This window comes from Neolamprologus multifasciatus, chromosome 14, assembly GCF_963576455.1.
Source record: "Neolamprologus multifasciatus chromosome 14, fNeoMul1.2, whole genome shotgun sequence".
In the NCBI taxonomy this organism is placed as follows: Eukaryota; Metazoa; Chordata; class Actinopteri; order Cichliformes; family Cichlidae; genus Neolamprologus; species Neolamprologus multifasciatus.
This window is the reverse complement of record NC_140452.1, coordinates 32987389-33006939: the sequence shown is the minus strand read 5'-3', so window position 1 is coordinate 33006939 and position 19551 is coordinate 32987389. Positions and strand designations below refer to the sequence as shown.

General features: G+C 41.4%; 2 protein-coding genes across 2 annotated transcripts; one reads left to right on the top strand and one right to left on the bottom strand.

The window, feature by feature from the left end:
- Positions 1 to 382: 382 nt before the first annotated feature.
- itm2ca (integral membrane protein 2Ca) lies at positions 383 to 5889 on the top strand. The gene is made up of 6 exons (XM_085130428.1): positions 383 to 646; positions 2345 to 2488; positions 2704 to 2892; positions 3892 to 4002; positions 4502 to 4652; positions 4815 to 5889. The coding sequence occupies exons 1-6, from the start codon at positions 554 to 556 to the stop codon at positions 4904 to 4906; spliced, it is 780 nt and encodes a 259-aa protein (XP_084986554.1). The 5' UTR covers positions 383 to 553; the 3' UTR covers positions 4907 to 5889.
- LOC146504456 (lysophosphatidic acid receptor 6-like) lies at positions 5598 to 13089 on the bottom strand. The gene has a single exon (XM_085130427.1). It carries the CDS (start codon positions 10034 to 10036, stop codon positions 9188 to 9190), a length of 849 nt encoding a protein of 282 aa, XP_084986553.1. The 5' UTR covers positions 10037 to 13089; the 3' UTR covers positions 5598 to 9187.
- Positions 13090 to 19551: the final 6462 nt, after the last annotated feature.

Here is a 19551-nt window from a genome sequence, read left to right as displayed (position 1 = left end):
GCATGTTCTCCCCGTGTCTGCGTGGGTTATCGCTGGGTACTCTGGCTCCCGCAGTCTAAAGACATGTGGGGTTAGGTTAATTATGAATAGATGGATATTTTGCACACAGACTTTAGCCGTTTCTTCATATTCTGTTGATAGGTTTAGTTAATTTTAAAAGATTTTAATAATTTTAAGCAGAAATTTACATTGAGCACCATTTAAGCTGAGGGGTAGGTAAGTTTGAATATATCAGCATATATTATTATAAAATATCATTATAGCTACAGCCTTAGTTTTATGTGGAAACTGTTTTGTCTCGTTAATAAAGCTGTTCCTCAGTAAAGAGACAGATTGGTCCTTTAAAGGGCGATTAAAAAAAGCACACTTCCGGTGGGTAGAGACAAAAACAGAGAGGCACCCCGGTGGTGACAGCAGAGAAGAGGGCGGCCCGTTAGCGAGAGTAAGGGATCTGTCTGAGAAAGGTGGTCAGCTATCGTCAACACAGCCCGAGAGTGAAGTCACCTGCAGCGGATAGACAGGCGAGCAGTGACCGCCCCACTACCCCGGAGCCATGGTGAAGATCAGTTTCCAGGCTGTCTCGGGACAGAAAGTGGAAAAAGAGAGCGATGGCGACAAGACCGAGATCCTCATTCCTCATCCGATGGTGAGCAAAAGAGTCGCCTGTTCACATTTAACCCATTATAATCGAGCATGATATCGACTCTTGTGTGGAGATGGTCTTTATGTAACGCGATGCCTGCTGTGTGTCCAGCAGGCTCACCTGCCTGCTCGGTCCGCAGGGCAGCCTGCACCTGCTCGGTCATGAGCAGCAGCAGGGGGATTATTTTTCCCTTTTTTGACAGCATCTATCGACATTTGGTTGGGAACAAAAGCATGTCATTGCTGTGATGCTTTCCTGTGCGCCAGCGCGCTTTGTGCACGTTTGATGCAAGTTATTCCAATGTGCAAAAATGCTTGCTCTTTAATCAGGGCTGCTTTGGGGGGATTACCCCCCCCCCCCCCCCCAAAAAAAGCCACAATGTACCAATTTAAAGGCTTTGTACTTGGTTTATCTGTCGATTTCCCCTGCAGTGCTGATGTATTCAACGAAAACAAAACCCCCATGCTTTCAAAAAAAAGGTAGGGGGGGGGGGGGTAAAAAAAAAAAAGGGGGGGGGGTAGAATGCAAGAAATGCAGAGCTTTGGGATGACAAAATGGCAGATGGGTTGCCGAGGCTTGCAGCGCATGCAGGATTATTTGTCACAGCTCTAAAGGGAGGCAGAGCTGCGGAGTCCTGAAGTTTGCTGTGCTGCGGAATCCCCCTGCATCGCTCTTATTAAAAAATACATGGCTGAGCAGCAGAGACGACAAACACCGACAGAATACAGAGGAGGCGTCTGGCATTGCATAGGAAGTGAATATCGCAGGAGTGCAGAGCTGCGGCCCCTGAGTGACTTGCGCTCCTGCAAATGTACTGAACAGGAGACAGACAGACAGACAAGGCCTCATGGTGTGACACGCACTCAGCTGCTGCCACGATCCCATCTCAGTGGGACGGAGGAACACAAAGAACTTGCAAAAGTCTGCCTTCACACATACACTGCTGTCTCCTTGTCCTCGTGAACCCTCCAAATGCTCCCTCCAAAGAACAAAGGCTTGAAGAATCAAATTCAGCTCAAATAGCAAAAGCAGTGTCCTGAAATTAGGCACTCGGGCCATACCACGCAATGTTGGTGGGGTGAGGGGGGGTGGTTGGTGAAAGCTTTCAAGCATTTTGAAGTCATCTCCCTTTTAAAAAATAATAATAATAGGAACACACGCAAACACAGTTGCCATCATTTTTCTTTGAGGTATCCTCAAAGAGTCTTTTTTTCACATGCACACAGTTATTTTTCCCCTTCATAGCTCCAGCTAAGAATAGCAGCCCTTTGTTTCCTTACAGTCTGCTTTTCACAAGATAATTTCTCCTGCTGTAGTTACTCTGCAGCACATCTACAGTAATTCGCTGAGCCAGTTCTCAGATAGTAGCCGCTCGCTGTGTGTGTGTGCTTCCTTTTACAACAATAATGACTAACAGTGTGTAGTGCCACCCTCCAAACACTGGCTGGGCGCGTGGCATCAGCAGATGGGCTGCGAGACTGGAGGCGTCTGGGAAGATTACTCACTATCTAAGTCAAGTTTTCATTACCCGCCGTCTCCGTCAGCCTTTCCTCCTGGCCGAGCTCCGTGCTGCTAATTCCTGCAGTTAGTTAAATTCAGATTTCTTTTCAGCCAGCCGTCACACGATTGAATGAATCGGCTAGAAATGCTGCTCTGTGCACTTCTCGAAGTTTTAATGTGTGCATTTGTGGTGTCCTCCAGGATGAGGAGGAGCTGGTCCTACCCCTGCGGCCCAAGAAGTCTCCTCTCAATGGCCTGTGCTGCCTGACGTTTGGTCTGGTGGTCTTCATGGCTGGTCTGGTTTTAGCCTCCATCTTTGTCTACCGCTACTACTTCATACCTCATGTAAGACCCGATTATGCTCTACAGTGTGCCATATGTGTGCCCTTGTTGGCCTTGCAATGAAACACTGCACTAAAAAAAATGGGGGGGAAAATGTCCTTCTTTTTAAAAACAATAAATAATTGTAATCACTGCCATCTGAGACGGATAATGTTGCTGCAGTCGTGTTTCTTGGCTGCTCTGTTGCATTAAAAGCTGATCTGGGTGCATGTGTGTAGATCCCAGAGGAGAACTTGTTCCACTGCAGGGTGCTGTATGAAGACTCTGTGTACGCTCCGCTGCGTGGCCGTCAGGAGTTGGAGGAGAATGTCGGCATCTACCTGGCCGACAACTACGAGAAGATCACTGTGCCCGTGCCTCACTTTGGAGGAAGTGACCCTGCTGATATAATCCATGATTTCCACAGAGTGAGGACAAATATACACGTTACATATAATCCTGATATTCTACCCCTTAAAGACACATTAACGCCACACTCACATGTCTCCAGAATGTGTATTTCAAGTTTCAGCCTCAAATACAACACATATAGATGCAGATCTGAGCCGAAATGTGGGTTGTAACATTTTTTCAGTATGATAACATCTTTTTTTTTTTTCTTCTAGTAAATGTGAACATGGAGTTTGTCTGAGTTCATGAAAATCTGCAGTCCAGGAGTATAGAACAGCTAGAGTTTTTCCACACAGCTCATAGGCTGCTTTAAAAAGAAGACTTCATATTCGTTGTCTTTGTCAGGTGACAAGAATGGAAAAATATGAACATGAGGCAGATTTCATTGCTCATTCGGCTGCATCAGAGGAGTGAGTGCAGAGCATAGGAAAGAAGCATACAGCTAGCAGAAAGTGGACTCTAACTATACTGTATACTCATTGCTCATTTGGCAAAAGTGCAAAGCTGTCATCTAATGCTAACTAGCTTTGTTAGCAAAGTGCATCCATAGACTACATGGGCTTATTGCACTGCAGACACAGACACCTGCTACTTGGTGCTGAGAAAATAAGTAAATAAATGCTGGAATTTCAGCCCCATGCACTTATACAGTGAGCCTGATAATCATTCATATTTAAGGCTTTTTACAATTTTTAACAGGCGAATTACAAAACTGTGTTTTGTAAACAAGTGGCCATTTGAGGAACTGCGGTCTTCACCGATTCCACGTTGGCTTTCTTTCAACCACAAAAGTTGCAAAATACACAAAGCTAACATTACTGACTTACTTTAAATATCAAAGTTCAGTCAGTGAAATACTGACCTACTTTTGTTTTTAAATGAGAATGAGAGTTTAATTTTATTGGTAAAGCACCAAATGAAATTCTAGTCGGCTAAAGGTGCTTTACATTGTACGGTAAAGACTCTACAGTAATGGAGAACTGGCCGTAATTAGATTGCTTTGTTGTTGTTTCCAGGGACTGACTGCATACCATGACATTGCTCTGGACAAGTGCTACGTTATCGAGCTCAACACCACCATTGTGATGCCTCCGCGCAACCTCTGGGAGCTGCTTATCAATGTCAAGGTAACACAGCCGCAATCTTAGGCGACATCTCCGGCTGTTACCAAATGCTGGAAGCTAATATATTTAGCAGTGTAAGAAATTAATAAGAAGAAAATCACCCCACTTTTTTTCTTCCTTTATTTGTAATATCGTTGGTGTACTCTGTGATGTATTGATACACTGCTTATGTGGACACACTAACAACTAGCATGGCTTAGTAAGTCTGTCACAGCTTCCCAAGGTTTTTAATTTAAAGAAAAAATTTTTTAACCTACTTTGCTGATGTTCGAAGGAGTTGATACTTTTGGCAAAGTTTAAATTAATTTGAGTTAATACACCATTTTGGTGTATTAGCACCAGTTTGGTGTTGTTCAACTGGAAATATTCCTCTGCTACAATTTGCCAGCATTAAAAGTCACTTGGGAAAATTTCCACAGATGTCAGTCCCCTCAAGAATTAGTATTGCAGCATCATCAGCCCCTTTGTGTTCCCACCGAGCTTGTTACTGTGTCTCTTGCAGAAGGGTACATACTTGCCTCAGACCTACATCATCCATGAAGAGATGGTGGTGACCGGCAAAGTGCACAACATGCGTCAGCTGGGACCTTTCATCTATCGCCTGTGCAACGGGAAGGACACGTACCGCCTGAACCGCCGCGTCACCCGCAGGCGTACGTTGGGGTTAATGGGGCCGTTAAAAAGAGCTGATACATGCCTGTGTTTTTGTTTTCTTTTGGGGGATTAAGAGGTTTATCGTTTAAGCTGTGACGGTATCTGAAGTTCAGCGACTCGGCTGATCGCCTCTCTGTGTCTCGCCCCATTTTCCCTCATAGGCATCAACAAGCGTGACACGAAGGACTGCCACCACATCCGCCACTTTGAGAATACATTTGTGGTGGAGACGGTTATCTGCGATGAAGCGTAAACGCGACTGTCGTCTGTGAGATTCCCGCCCACACAAAGGCACATCACCAGTCATGTCTCCAGCCACTGTAGCACCCTCCTGTGGATCTGATCATGTCTGAGTTGCACTTTACTTGTTTTTGTTTTGTTTTTAATTTTATTTCAGTACCTCCCCTTTTTATTCTGTTTCAAATTAGGTAATATTTACCCTAAAGTGTGATGCAATACTAAGCTGCTGGTTATGTCACAGGATTTTCCATGTAGCAAAGGCCTTAAGCCAATAATAATGATTTCAAGACATCTCCTCTTCCTCTTTGGGGATTTGTATGATGGTTACCGTTGCCGGGGGAGACAACTTTCTCCCCGTGTTGTTTTGTTGTGCTCCCCTTGAGGTTACGTTGTTTTCCTTAGTTATCTACACAAAGCATGAGGTATTGCCTTCCTGAGCAAACATGGATTCATTTATTTATATTTTCTCATGTTCAGTGTAATGTAACTGTTGATGACTAGTAGCTTGCTTGCATCTTTAGCCTTTTGCTAGCCTGTTGCTTCCTCGCTTCTGCCTTCATCCTGTTAAAAAGCACTATCACACAGTAGACTTTAGACCAAGCTGCATCGGGCATTACACTTACTATTTTTCTTCTTTGGGAATAATATTCCGCCCCTGAAACACATGGACCCATATTTCTTTTTGACCTCTAATTTGTCACACCTTTTCTTCCTTTTTTTTTTTTTTTTTTTTTTTCCCCCTCGTCCCCACTACTTTTCTGAATCGTTTTAGACTAACCTTTGTTTTCCCTTGCATGTGTTTATGTATAAGAGAAACAGCACTCTTAGAATGTTTTGTAAAACCACGTTTAAAGCCTTAGTCCAGAGTCAGAGACTGGACTAAAGTCAAAACAAGTGAAAGGGAGCATATTATATGTTAGATGAACAAAACCAACTGTGATCTGTATATTTTGTCTGCCAATGAAATCTGTCTGTGAATAAAGTAGTAAAAAATGACTGAGTTGAGGCATATGTTACTTTATTTCAAACGTTACTAGGCTTCAGTCAGTATTTTATCAATGTAAAAAGGCTAATGGGGTTTTCTTGTCACCATACGGGTGGGTGGGCAAGCAATGTGGACACCCAAATTTGTGAATACGATGACTCAAGAAAGAAGCGATGCAGGAGTTTCAGCATAGGTGTATCTTCGACAAGTTTTAATCTCAGTGACCTAGACTTCGAGGTTGGAAGTCAGAGATCAAGTTTTTTGAAAATTCTGTGAATGCAATAACTGGAGAAACAGCTGACAAAGGATTTTGAATTCGATACCATGGGAGCATCCAGTAGGAGGCTGAGGGTTGACGCTGGCTGCTGCCAGTATTTTTCATTTTACGGTTTCTATTTTGTATTCTGTACCGATTTAAACATTTCCATAGTAAAATCCTCGTGTGAACCTGCAGCTCTGCCAGCAACTACATTTCCAGTCACCATTAATCAAAAACATAAAATCTCCCTAGATTTTTTTTAAAGAAATGTCTTAAAGTAGAAGAGGTGACTTTGATGTGTTGGATATTTGTTTTGCATAATGAAATCGCGCTTAACTACTATTTGTATTTGACATATGCGCCTTATAGTTGCTTTTTACATCTTCCAGTCTTTGTCAGTGATTTGAACTTAATGTAGGGTAATATTAGAAGAAATGATGACTGTATTACACAGACGGGATAAAACATGGATGTAGCCACTGTGATTCAACCACTGCTTTTGGTCTCAGGATTCTCTTTTCTGTTTATATTGGAAGTAGAGCTTGTACATTGTTATCTGATGCCATCATGTCATCAGATAACCTTTAATGAATTCTGTCTTTAATGACTTTAAAAAAGCCTCAAGAACTGACTGCAGACATTTGACTTTTTGGGGGGATTTTCTCCAATCCACACAGGGTCAAAGCTATACGTAAACGCTCATACAGGCTCTATTAATGTCCTTAGCAAGCATCTTGCGCTTTGGCAAGATGCTTTTGGTAATCATGAAAAAGCTTCTATTGTAATTCTAGCAGATTGATAGAGTTCATTTTAAGCATAGTCCACAAATGTTCTATAGTGCTGGTAATTCCAGAACCTTAATGATAGACTGCTTTATCGATTAACCAGTTTTAATGTGTCTTTGAGATCATTGTCCAACTGGAACACCCAACTGTGTCCAAGTTTTAAACAGCTAGGTGTTGATTTGAGGTGAAGCTGAAGAATTTGAATGTCATTCACGGCTGTGTGGCAGGAAGACTAGGACCCAAATGCAGGACTCTGAGTCGAGGATATGACTTGAAAAAAAAAAGCAACTTTAATGCTGTGACTTAAAAGTTTCAAAAATGGTATAAAAAAAATACAAGAAATCAGGTAAAAAGCTAAACTTGGAAACTCAGAACCGGCAGACTTGAAAACACACAACAAAAAACAAGAGAGGAGATACTGAGACAAGGACACAAAAGCTTGACATTAGGACGGGGATAAACATGGAAACACACGACAGACTGGAGAGGCAAAACACAGAACAGACAGCAGCAGGAGATGCTGAAGACAGAACAGACATGAGAGCAGGCAAAAATAAAAAATAGAAATATTAAACACAGATGCACTAGGAAATACAAAACTACAGACTAACTAATACAGGACAAGAAGATAAAAAAAATCTGTTAAATCCAAAAGAAAGATTCACAAAACCATCATAAACTCACAAACTGGGTCAAAGACACAGGACAATGACACTATTGGTATTTGTCCTTCATTACTCCATTGACAACAAAACTGCTCCGACCACCGTGCTTGATGTCTGATACAGTGTTCTTAGGTTTGAAAGCCTCAGGTTTAAACATACTTAAACAAGCATAACTCTTGCCATTGTGGCCAAATAGCTCAATCATTTTTTCTTTGGATGGTAAAACTCCAGAAGTCGTTTGTCCTGTTTGTGTGGGCAGGTGTAAATTTCAGCTTGAAAGTGTTGATTTTGTAACAGGGGCTTTTTTCTGAAACCTTCTCAGTTCACCGTGAAGTAAAACTCACTGGACATCGGCCCTAGTATTACAGCACTTTCCTGTTCATGCCACAGTTGAACTTTTGTGGTTTCTGGGTTGTTCCTCAACATTGAAACCAATTTCATCTCAGCAGCATGTAACGGTTTGGGCCTTCTTCCAAGACTTGGCAAAGTGGTGACACATCCAGATAACTTGGTCCTTATATCCTGGCAAGTAGAAACTACCAGTTGTAGTCAATTATGATCACTAGGTCTTGGCAAATGATGACTATGTTGAATTTGACACAATCAACTTGTACAATAGTGAACATAGTGAACATTAACAACAGTAAAATGTGATGGCCAGTCTAGGAAATTTAACCAATCTTCAGTGTCTAATAGCATTTTCAGTGATAACCTTTGGATAATTTTAAATCTGCAGATGAGATAATCAGTCGTCTTACAGTCTGTTGTAGGCTTACACCAACACCCTTCCATCTGGTGGGACTTAATTAGGCCTTGAGCCGTTGGCTCCACTAGTGAGGCACTCGCAAATAAAACAAAGGCCTGAGTCTTATGAAAGGACTTAAAATATACAGAAGAGATGGGCTTAAACAGTGCTGTATGTAATGTTAAAAAAAATTAAAAAAATATTTACAAAATATTGTGATTAGTCAATTTTAAACCAGCTTTTCTGTTGAATGCTTAATTATTCTTAATCTATCCTCAACATTATTCATTCATGTGGTACTTTACATGCATACACACACCCAGCCAAAACAACAACGGTATGAGAAAAGGTTGTTTGTTTCATGTCCCTGACAGTATGTAGTATCACACATGGTGACTTCCTGAACACTCTGTTTTTTCTGGGGGGAGGGGACATCTTCTCATGTCAGAGTGTTAAATCTGACAAACTTATTACATGATACTGATCAGGATATTGACTGAATGTAAACTGAAGACAAGTAAGGATGCAGTTTTGCAAACACAAAAAAGTGTTGCAGGTGACTTTTTTCACAGTTTCTAGTAAGTCAGCCACCGATCTGTGGTTGAGGCTTTCATGTTGCAGTGAAAATAGAACATGAAACAACTAGGCCAAGCCTCTTTCACTCTTTCACTTTCTGGGCTTGACACAAATATTACTGAAGAAATGAGTATTGTTGGTTAACTGCTGAAAACTGTGCATGTGGTTGAACTACTTAAGAATCTTGTGCACAAACGGGCTACTTTGTAAAAAAACCACACACAAAAAAACAGGCATGTATCATGGGACATCTGATAACAACTCTAGCAGGTCACTAATCTATAGTTCTCTTCCCACGTCCTCTTTTTTCTTCCAGAAGGAGTCAAAAGAAAAATAATACATCAGTGGATCCAGACAGCAGCTCAAAACAATCAGACATGCCAGTGGAGTTATACTGGTATTGCTTTTTGTAAGTATGTGTAGTGGCATGGGCAGAAAACATGTGCAGAATATAACCAAGTTGATGGCAAAAATCAGCATTACGTTCACCTTGTTTCTGACCTTTGCACAGTCACTGAGATGTTTGTGTAGAGTCCAGGAAACCATAACGGTGCACACAATGTTGACTGCTAGCATTGTGACCAGTAACACAATCTGAAGGTAAATAATTGCTGATCGTGTTACACTTTTATATTCATGAAGTTCAAAACAAATGTGATCTGTGTGGTTCTGTAAGTGTTCTAAAAATCCTTTGGCCTCTGGGATATTTACCACCAGCAAAACCCCCCAGACAAGCGCTGCTCCTTTCCAGGCATTGCACGAGGTCCGAAGATGGCGAGACCTCAGAGGATAAACCACAGCCAGCAGTCGGTCCACGCTTATGAAGGTGATGAAGGAGGCGCTGGAGCGGAGGTTGTTGCGAAAGATTATTACGCTGAAGAGGCATGTGATAATTCCCAGCGAGGTGCCTGTTGCATGATAGTAGATCCTCATGGGCAAAGAGATGATGGCGAGCAGGTCTGAGAGTGCCAGGTTCACCATGAAGACAGCGTTGGGTGATTTGAGGCTGTGGCGGCGAAGAAGAATCCACAGTGAGACTGCGTTGAGTGGCAGACCTATCACCATAATGCAGCCAAAGATCCCAGCATAAACCCGGTCATCTTCTGTGATGCTGTTTGATGTGTTCATGATGAGAAAAGAAATGTCTGAATGTCCTTTTTAAAGAACTGAAGCAGAGCAGCAAAGGTTCCTCTTTGTGTGCTTTTTCTTTGTGAGTGAGGTGTGACTAGTTTGTGACTGTAACTAGTCACACTACAGGAAACTCAAACTCATCTCATCTAGTCTCATTTCATAAGCGCTTCCTCTACATTTGTGCTTTGAAGATAGGATCTCTGATTATGATTCCTCTAATACACATTTTTAATACGCTCTGACTGTAATGAGTATATTTTTAGATTCTTGATTCTTTCCTTTGCAATATGGTTTAGTCTTGCGTTTAGTTCTTTTAATGTCTCTGAGTTCATTTATTTGGGGGATGTTTTTTTTGTAATATCAACTTTACTTCTATAAAGTATTTTCCCAGTTCAGGTTCCCTGTTGCATTTAGGTTTGTCTTGTTTTTTGTGTCAGCCAAAATACAAAATAAACGTCTTGTTTTCTTTTACCAATTTCTCCTGTGTCGCCTTCATTCTGGTCCTCACCAGTGTTGGGTAAGTTACTTTAAAATAGTAACTTAGTTACATTACTAGTTACATCTATCAAAAGTAACTCAGTTACTTCAAGTTACTCGTTACTTTCAAAGTAACTAGTTACTAGGGAAAGTAACTTTGGTTTTACTTAGAATTCTCTTATTAATGTGTTGCTTCCATAACTTTTACAGTCTTCTAGCTTGCTTACTTGCCACAAGTGCACTGTGCCACCTACCAATAGAAAGGAAAAGATAATGTGCATATTTCCACGAGAGAAATCCCACGCCTGGACCATCATTGACCGCTGCCATGATTCTAGCCTACATCACAGCGTCATGTGCGCCTTTTACATCCAACACAAAAACTGCAGTCGTGGTGATTTTGATTGTACTCAGAACTCGGAAATTCTGCCTTCTGAATAGGAAGATGTAGGTAACACCAGACTGCAGATGAGCTGCATACAGGGCTGGACTGGGACAAAAAATCTGCCCGGGCGTTTTGACTAGAGACCGGCCCACCATTATAGGAAAAATCATAAAGCCTTTGAATGAAAACAAACACTGTTGTGACAGTGATGTACACTGTCTTGATGGTATATATGCATCAATCTATCAATCGTTTGTTGTAAGATTCAGATAATTATTTTTTAAAAGTTAGACATTTTAAATGAGAATAAGAAAGAAAAGTATTTCTTTGTGCCCACCTCTCCCTGTTAATGCCCTACCTGGCCCCCCTGGCAAAACTTTGCTAGATCCGCACCTGCACAGTTACCAGCTGTCAGCTACCTAAAAAAGGATCCTGGGGTTATCTGTCTCTCAGAAACAGTTCATAACTTCCCTTCAACTCATTCATGTCACCTAAAAGGTAAACCTGTTTCTCCATCACCTGTTCAGCTCTGATGATTCAGTAAGAACATTTCCTGGGTTCATCATCATGTTTCCCTCTCACCAGATAACCAAACCGACATCATGACCAGCAGCTTTTTTGCAGCTGTGGCTCCAGCAAACATCAGCTGATACTAGAAATTAATATTAAATAAATTCTAACAACTGCTGATCAAGCTTAAACGTGCTGCTGTTGTTTAACGTGACATCGGCTGGTTTCCTCTTTCTGGCGCAAAGTGGGCGATAAACAAACAAGAGAGCCGATCAGCTGATCATTGATCAGTTTTCATGATTGAAGTAGAAACAGGAGAGAGAGGGGAGAGAATGAGAGAAGAAGAGGCAGCTGTGCAGCAAAGACACAGAATAACTCCAGCTTTGTGTCTTTTTCATTGTAGCTGAATTACGGGACAAACTGTTCCTTTTCACCTCAATAAGAAACGCGTAATATTTTATCTGAATACCAGACGGGACAGTTGGCAACTCTAATAACTTATGAACAGTGTTGGGACTAACGCGTTATTAAGTAACGCGTTACAGTAACTACGTTATTATTGTGGTAACGAGCACGGTAACTAGTTATTATGCCAAAATCAGGAACGCGTTAGTCGTTACTGGGATTTAGATAGGGTCGTTACTCGTTACTTCGTGTGGTGGCTATCGCGGAGCTTCCACAGATTCAATAACATTAGCAAGTGTTGGAGGCCAGCAGGTGGAAGAGAAGGAAAAGAGACCCAAGGTGGCCGCCGGTCCAAGTGTGAACTGAACTTCAGGTAAGAAGTTATGACCTGCAGTCTATCTGGGTCAGATATAAACCAAGTTTAGGTGGAGTTTATTTTCGTTATTCTGACTTTTTCCGTACTGCGTACTAGCTAGCATGACGGAGTTTCTATACAGCTGGGTGGGTGCTATGAAGTTAATGATGTTGAACTTTATTTTGTTCATAAGTTATTAGAGTTGCCAACCGTCCCGTCTGGTATTCAGAGAAAATATTACGCATTTCTTATTGAGGTGAAAAGGAACAATTTGTCCCGTAATTCGGCTACATTGAAAAAGGCACAAAGCTGGAGTTATTCTGTGTCTTTGCTGCACAGCTGCCTCTTCTTCTTTCATTCTCCCCCCTCCCTCTCCCGTTTCTACTTCAATCATGAAAACTGATCAATGATCAGGTTATCGGCTCTCTTGTTTGCTTATCGCCCACTTTGCGCCAGAAAGAGGAAACCAGCCGATGTCGCGTTAAACAACAGCAGCACGTTTAAGCTTGATCAGCTGTTGTTAGAATTTATTTAATATTAATTCCTAGTATCAGCTGATGTTTGCTGGAGCCACAGCTGCAAAAAAGCTGCTGGTCATGATATCGGTTTGTTTATCTGGTGAGAGGGAAACATGAAACCAGGAGATGTCCTTACTGAATCATCAAAGCTGAACAGGTGATGGAGAAACAGGTTTACCTTTTAGGTGACATGAATGAGTTGAAGGGAAGTTATGAACTGTTTCTGAGAGACAGATAACCCCAGGATCCTTTTTAGGTAGCTGACAGCTGGTAACTGTGCAGGAGCAGAGCTAGCAAAGTTTTGCCAGGGGTGCCAGGTGGGGCATTAACAGGGAGAGGTGGGCACAAAGAAATACTTTTGTTTCTTATTCTCATTTAAAATGTCTAGCTTTTAAAAAATAATTATCTGAATCTTACAACAAACGATTGATGCATATATACCATCAAAACAGTAGACTTGTAGTCAAGACCGCCTAATCCGAGACCAAGACAAGACCAAGACCAGAGGGTATCGAGACCAAGACAAGACCAAGACCAGAGGGTATCGAGACCAAGACAAGACCAAGACCAAGACCAAGACCGAGACGAAGACAAGACCAAGACCAAGACCGAGACCGAGACGAGACGAGACCAAGACCAAGACCAAGACCGAGACAAAAAAAGTCTTTAAACTGCAGCCAGATGCTGCTTCGTTTACGGGTCTCGGGCATATTTATGTGTTTTTGCTTTCGCACAGCCCTCCTCACCGCTGTCTACTGTCTCACTCACTCACTGAAAGGACTGACGCATGCTCCACTTGACTGTTGCGTCTCTCACCCTCTCTGTTTTTCACATAATGATATTATCCTATATCCTCGCATGTGATTGGCCACAATATGGAGGGATTGGAGCGTAGCTGAGCCACTGTGTGAGAGCTGAGCAGCCAAAGGAAATTAAGTGGGGGTAGAAATGACTGAAAGATTATTAGGCTCTGTTTTGAGCTTTGTTCAAAAAAGAATGACTTCATATGTATATATACAGTATATATATATATATATAGTTTTTTAATTAAGCAGCAAGGCAGAACAAAGTCGGGCCTGTATCAAGACACAGGGACTAAACCCCAATTCAACCAGACCCAGAACTGATCCAGAATTAAAACAGGACTACAACAGTAACCAAGACAGAACCAGAATCAGAACTAGATGATAGCAGCACTAAAAATCATCTTAGACCTGCACTACACTTATTTTTTAATTCTACCAAAGTACACTATTTAGATTCTGAAAAGTTTATATAATTATTCAGCCTTGTTGAGCAAACAAGCCTGCATAACTTAATAAATATAGAATTTTAAAAGTAACAAACGCTATCTAAAAAGATACAATAGGTACGAGATACATGTTCTGATGAGTTTTTGGCAAACAACCATTTGACTAACTTGTGTGTCTTACCTGCTCTTGTTCCATCTCTGTTCTGTCGTCATTTTCGTCGTCTCTCTCCCTCTCTCTCCCTCTTTGTGCTGACAATCAAGCCAAACACAAATATACAGTGGAAACCAGATATTTACATACTCTTCAGATAAAAACACAAACACTTTTTAATTGTAACATCAAATCAGACTAAATGTTTCTTTTTTTAGATTGATAAATATAAAAAACATATTTGTTAACTTTAAGAGTAAAGAGAGAAACTGTCTGTATTTCTTAATTGTAAATGGCACCAAATTGTATTCAAAATTGAGCCACACTTATGGAGCTCCACAATTCTTTTCCAGAATTCTTTTCCAGGTGTTTTGGTTGACAGCTCTTGATTTTTCAAAGAAACTTTCCCATTTCAAAGAAACAGGCTCTGTGTTTTGCCTTATATGCATCCACAGCTGTGCCACCAATTTACCCACATGGACTCTACTAACCAATCAGAAGCTTCTTAAGCTCAGAATGGAATCATCTGGAGTTTTCTTAATTAATCTTAATTAACAATAAACTTAGTGTATATGTACTCCTACATTTGATGAAAGTGATTAAAATAGACAGCTCCCTCTTTTTATTCTGACATTTAACTAATTCAAAAGACATTACAACATTTATTTATCTAAAACAAAAGTTTACTCTAAATTGATGTTTAACAGTAAAAAAAAAGGTTTTATGTTTTCTCCCTAAAGTGTATGTAAATATCTGGTTTCAACTGTGAATATACTGCTGTGTATTGAAATTCCTCTTGTTTTGCATAGATATACTGAACATACAACAACAACATACAAAGCATAATATATAAAATAACATCTACCTGAGATTTTTCTTTGAAAGAAGCTCCTTATGTCCATTGTTGTGTTCATCAGTACACAACTGAAACCGATTTAGAGAGTTTGTTTAGCCGTGGAGGGTAACAACTGAAAATATGAGATGTAAGCTAAGACTCTCTAAACAAAATCAGCATTGTCGTTCGGCTTTTTATTTATCCATTTGTTGATTCACTTGAAGAGTAAGTAACGCAACCAAGTGATCAGTTTGATATCAATCTTTTGTGATACACCGTCATATTTACATTATTAGTTCAGTACGAATGATTTCCGTTGGTACCTGGTCAAACTTAAGCTCTCCTCTGCAGCAAACTCGCAGGCAGCAGCTTCTCCCCCCTCGCTCACATGGGTGCTGTGCTCAGTCGCCTAGTGCCAAAGCTCGGATCATACCAAAATCAGGGGGAATTTAGGACGGTGCGCTCTGTGCTTCGTGTGTTGTTTTTGTTTTATACAGTTGTCAGTCAGGCATCTAACAAACAAATTACACTCCAAAAAACCCCATGCTTCAGAAAAAATGACCCGGGCTTAAGCCCAGTAAGACACCCCCCGCTCCGCTGATGGTTGACTCCAAATCTCCCGAACACTATGTCGATTTGAGAGCGCAAGACCGAGACAGCGAGACCAAGACCGAGACCAAGACAAAAGTCCGTCGAGACCAAGACCGAGACCAAGACAAAAGTCCGTCGAGACCAAGACCGAGACCAAGACAAAAGTCTGTCGAGACCAAGACCACGTAAAAGTGGTCTCGAGACCGGTCTCGAGACCAAGACCGGTCTCGAGACATCCAACTCTACAAAACAGTGAACATTACTGTCACAACAGCATTTGTTTTCATTCAAAGGCTTTATGATTTTTCCTATAATGGTGGGCTGGTCTCTAGTCAAAATGCCCGGGCCGATTTTTTGTCCCCGTCCAGCCCTGTATGCAGCTCATCTGCAGTCTGGTGTTACCTACATCTTCCTATTCAGAAGGCAGAATTTCTGAGTTCTGAGTACAATCAAAGCACCACGACTGCAGTTTTTTGTGTTGGATGTAAAAGGCGCACATGACGCTGTGACGTAGGCTAGAATCATGGCAGCAGTCAATGACGGTCCAGGCGTGGGATTTCTCTCGTGGAAATATGTAATATCTTTTCCTTTCTATTGGTAGGTGGCACAGTGCACTTGTGGCAAGTAAGCAAGCTAAAAGACTGCCAAAGTTATGGAAGCAACACATTAACAAGAGAATTCTGAGTAAAACCAAAGTTACTTTCCCTAGTAACTCGTTACTTTGGAAGTAACGAGTAACTTGAAGTAACTGAGTTACTTTTGATAGAAGTAACTAGTAATGTAACTAAGTTACTATTTTAAAGTAACTTACCCAACACTGCTTATGAACAAAATAAAGTTCAACATCATTAACTTCATAGCACCCACCCAGCTGTATAGAAACTCCGTCATGCTAGCTAGTACGCAGTACGGAAAAAGTCAGAATAACGAAAATAAACTACACCTAAACTTGGTTTATATCTGACTCGGATAGCCTGCAGGTCATAACTTCTTACCTGAAGTTCAGTTCACACTTGGACCGGCGGCCGCCTCGGGTCTCTTTTCCTTCTGCGTCCCCTTTCCCTCATCCACCTGCTGCCTCCACCACTTGCTAATGTTACAGAATCTGTGGAAGCTCCGCGATAGCCACCACACGAAGTAACGAGTAACGACCCTATCTAAATCCCAGTAACGACTAACGCGTTCCTGATTTTGGCATAATAACTAGTTACCGTGCTCGTTACCACAATAATAACGTAGTTACTGTAACGCGTTACTTAATAACGCGTTAGTCCCAACACTGGTCCTCACTGATTGGTCTCACACAACCTGCAGCCTCAGATCATGATGGTTTAGACATAGAGGAAATGACAGTATTATTTTTGAGTCTTTAATCTAGGCCATTGTAACCACTGTGACTCCACTGCGGGCAGGACCATGATGAAGTTCACACATGAACGGCTTCCAAACTGAAGTTCACTAATCTGCAGTCAGCTTGCCTTATTTCCTTCCCTCGCTTTTTTTTTTTTAACTTTCAAGAACATTGAAAATAAAACAAATAAAAAATAATAGTCAATTAAATTTTTAGAGTTTTGTTATTTTAAGTATTGTGAAATTTAGGGATTTTCCCCATCTTATACTAAAATAAGACATTTTTCGTCAATGTTCAGCTGTACACATACAGGTCCTTCTCAAAAAATTAGCATATTGTGATAAAGTTCATTATTTTCTGTAATGTACTGATAAACATTAGACTTTCATATGTTTTAGATTCATTAATTCAATTCAATTCAATTTTATTTATATAGCGCCAAATCACAACAAAAGTCGCCTCAAGGCGCTTCATAGATACAGAGAAAAACCCAACAATCATATGACCCCCTATGAGCAAGCACTTTGGCGACAGTGGGAAGGAAAAACTCCCTTTTAACAGGAAGAAACCTCCGGCAGAACCAGGCTCAGGGAGGGGCGGCCATCTGCTGCGACCGGTTGGGGTGAGAGAAGGAAGACAGGATAAAAGACATGCTGTGGAAGAGAGACAGAGGTTAATAACAGATATGATTCAACACAGAGAGGTCTGTTAATACATAGAGAGCGAGAAAGGTGACTGGAAAGGAAAAACTCAATGCATCATGGGAATCCCCCGGCAGCCTACATCTATTGCAGCATAACTAAGGGAGGATTCAGGGTCACCTGGTCCAGCCCTAACTATATGCTTTAGCAAAAAGGAAAGTTTTAAGCCTAATCTTAAAAGTAGAGATAGTGTCTGTCTCCCGAATCCAAACTGGAAGCTGGTTCCACAGAAGAGGGGCCTGAAAACTGAAGGCTCTCCCTCCCATTCTACTTTTAAATACTCTAGGAACAAGAAGTAGGCCTGCAGAGCGGGAGCGAAGTGCTCTAATAGGGTGATATGGTACTACAAGGTCATTAAGATAAGATGGGGCCTGATTATTTAAGACCTTGTATGTGAAGAGCAGGGTTTTGAATTCGATTCTGGATTTAACAGGAAGCCAATGAAGGGAAGCCAAAACAGGAGAAATATGCTCTCTCTTTCTAGTCCCTGTCAGTACTCTTGCTGCAGCATTTTGGATTAGCTGAAGGCTTTTCAGTGAGTTTTTTGGACATCCTGATAATAATGAATTGCAGTAGTCCAGCCTGGAAGTAATAAATGCATGAACTAGTTTTTCAGCATCACTCTGAGACAGGATATTTCTAATTTTAGAGATGTTGCGCAAATGGAAGAACGCAGTCTTACATATTTGTTTAATATGTGCGTTGAAGGACATATCCTGGTCAAAAATGACTCCAAGGTTCCTCACAGTGTTACTGGAGGCCAAGGTAATGCCATCCAGAGTAAGAATCTGGTTAGATACCATATTTCTAAGCTTTTCAGCGCCGAGTACAATGACCTCAGTTTTATCTGAGTTAAGAAGCAAAAAGTTAGTGGCCATCCAAGACTTTATGTCTTTAAGACATTCCTGCAGTTTAACTAATTGGTGTGTGTTATCTGGCTTCATGGACAGATAGAGCTGGGTGTCATCTGCATAGCAGTGAAAATGTATGCTATGTCTTCTAATGATGCTGCCTAGGGGAAGCATGTATAATGTAAACAGAATTGGTCCTAGCACTGAACCCTGTGGAACTCCATAATTAACCTCAGTGTTTGAAGAGGACTCTCCATTTACATGCACAAATTGGAGTCTATTAGATAGATATGATACAAACCACTGCAGGGCAATACCTGTAATACCTACAGCATGTTCTAATCGCTCTAATAGGATATTATGGTCAACAGTATTGAATGCTGCAGTATTGTCTTCATTAGGGATGGGTATCGAAAACCGGTTCTTGTTGAGAACCGGTTCCCACTGTTTCAATTCCTTGGAATCGTTTGCCATTTTTGCAAACGATTCCCTTATCGATTCCAGTCGCCCCGAATGACGTCACCACGTTGCGGAGCGTCGCTTACCTGGCAGGAAACATGGCGGCTCAAACGCTAAAAAGTTTGGTTATACTTTACGAGAACGGATGACAACAGGGCAACTTGCAATACTTGCAAAGTAGATATTTAATTTAAGGGAGGAAACACTACGAATATGCAAAAGCATTTGCTCACAAAACACGCGATAACCTTAAATGAATGTCGTGTTTTTAATTCCGCTCCGGACTCGTGAATCTCAACCCAGCAGCGGCGGTAACGTTTGCACGTCCTCTCCCGTTAATACGGCAGGTAAATAATCAACTAACAGTGCATATTATGTTAGCGCGATCTGCCTTATTACAAAACCTGCCATTACTGTGCATTTAGGTGACCATGATGAGACAGACAGACAGAGTCTGGCTCAGATGCTGGCAGTTCTCGCTGCAGTCTACCGGTAGCGTCTCCTTTCAGGCCAGGATAGACGAATGTCACCGAGCTGTGACTAAGTTTGTGGTCAAAGGCTTGCACCCATTTGCCACAGCAGATGCCCCCGATTTTCGGTAAGTGAATGTGTTTAATTGTAGGCAGGGACATTATTGGATATTCTTGTGTAATTGCTACTGAATAATTTAT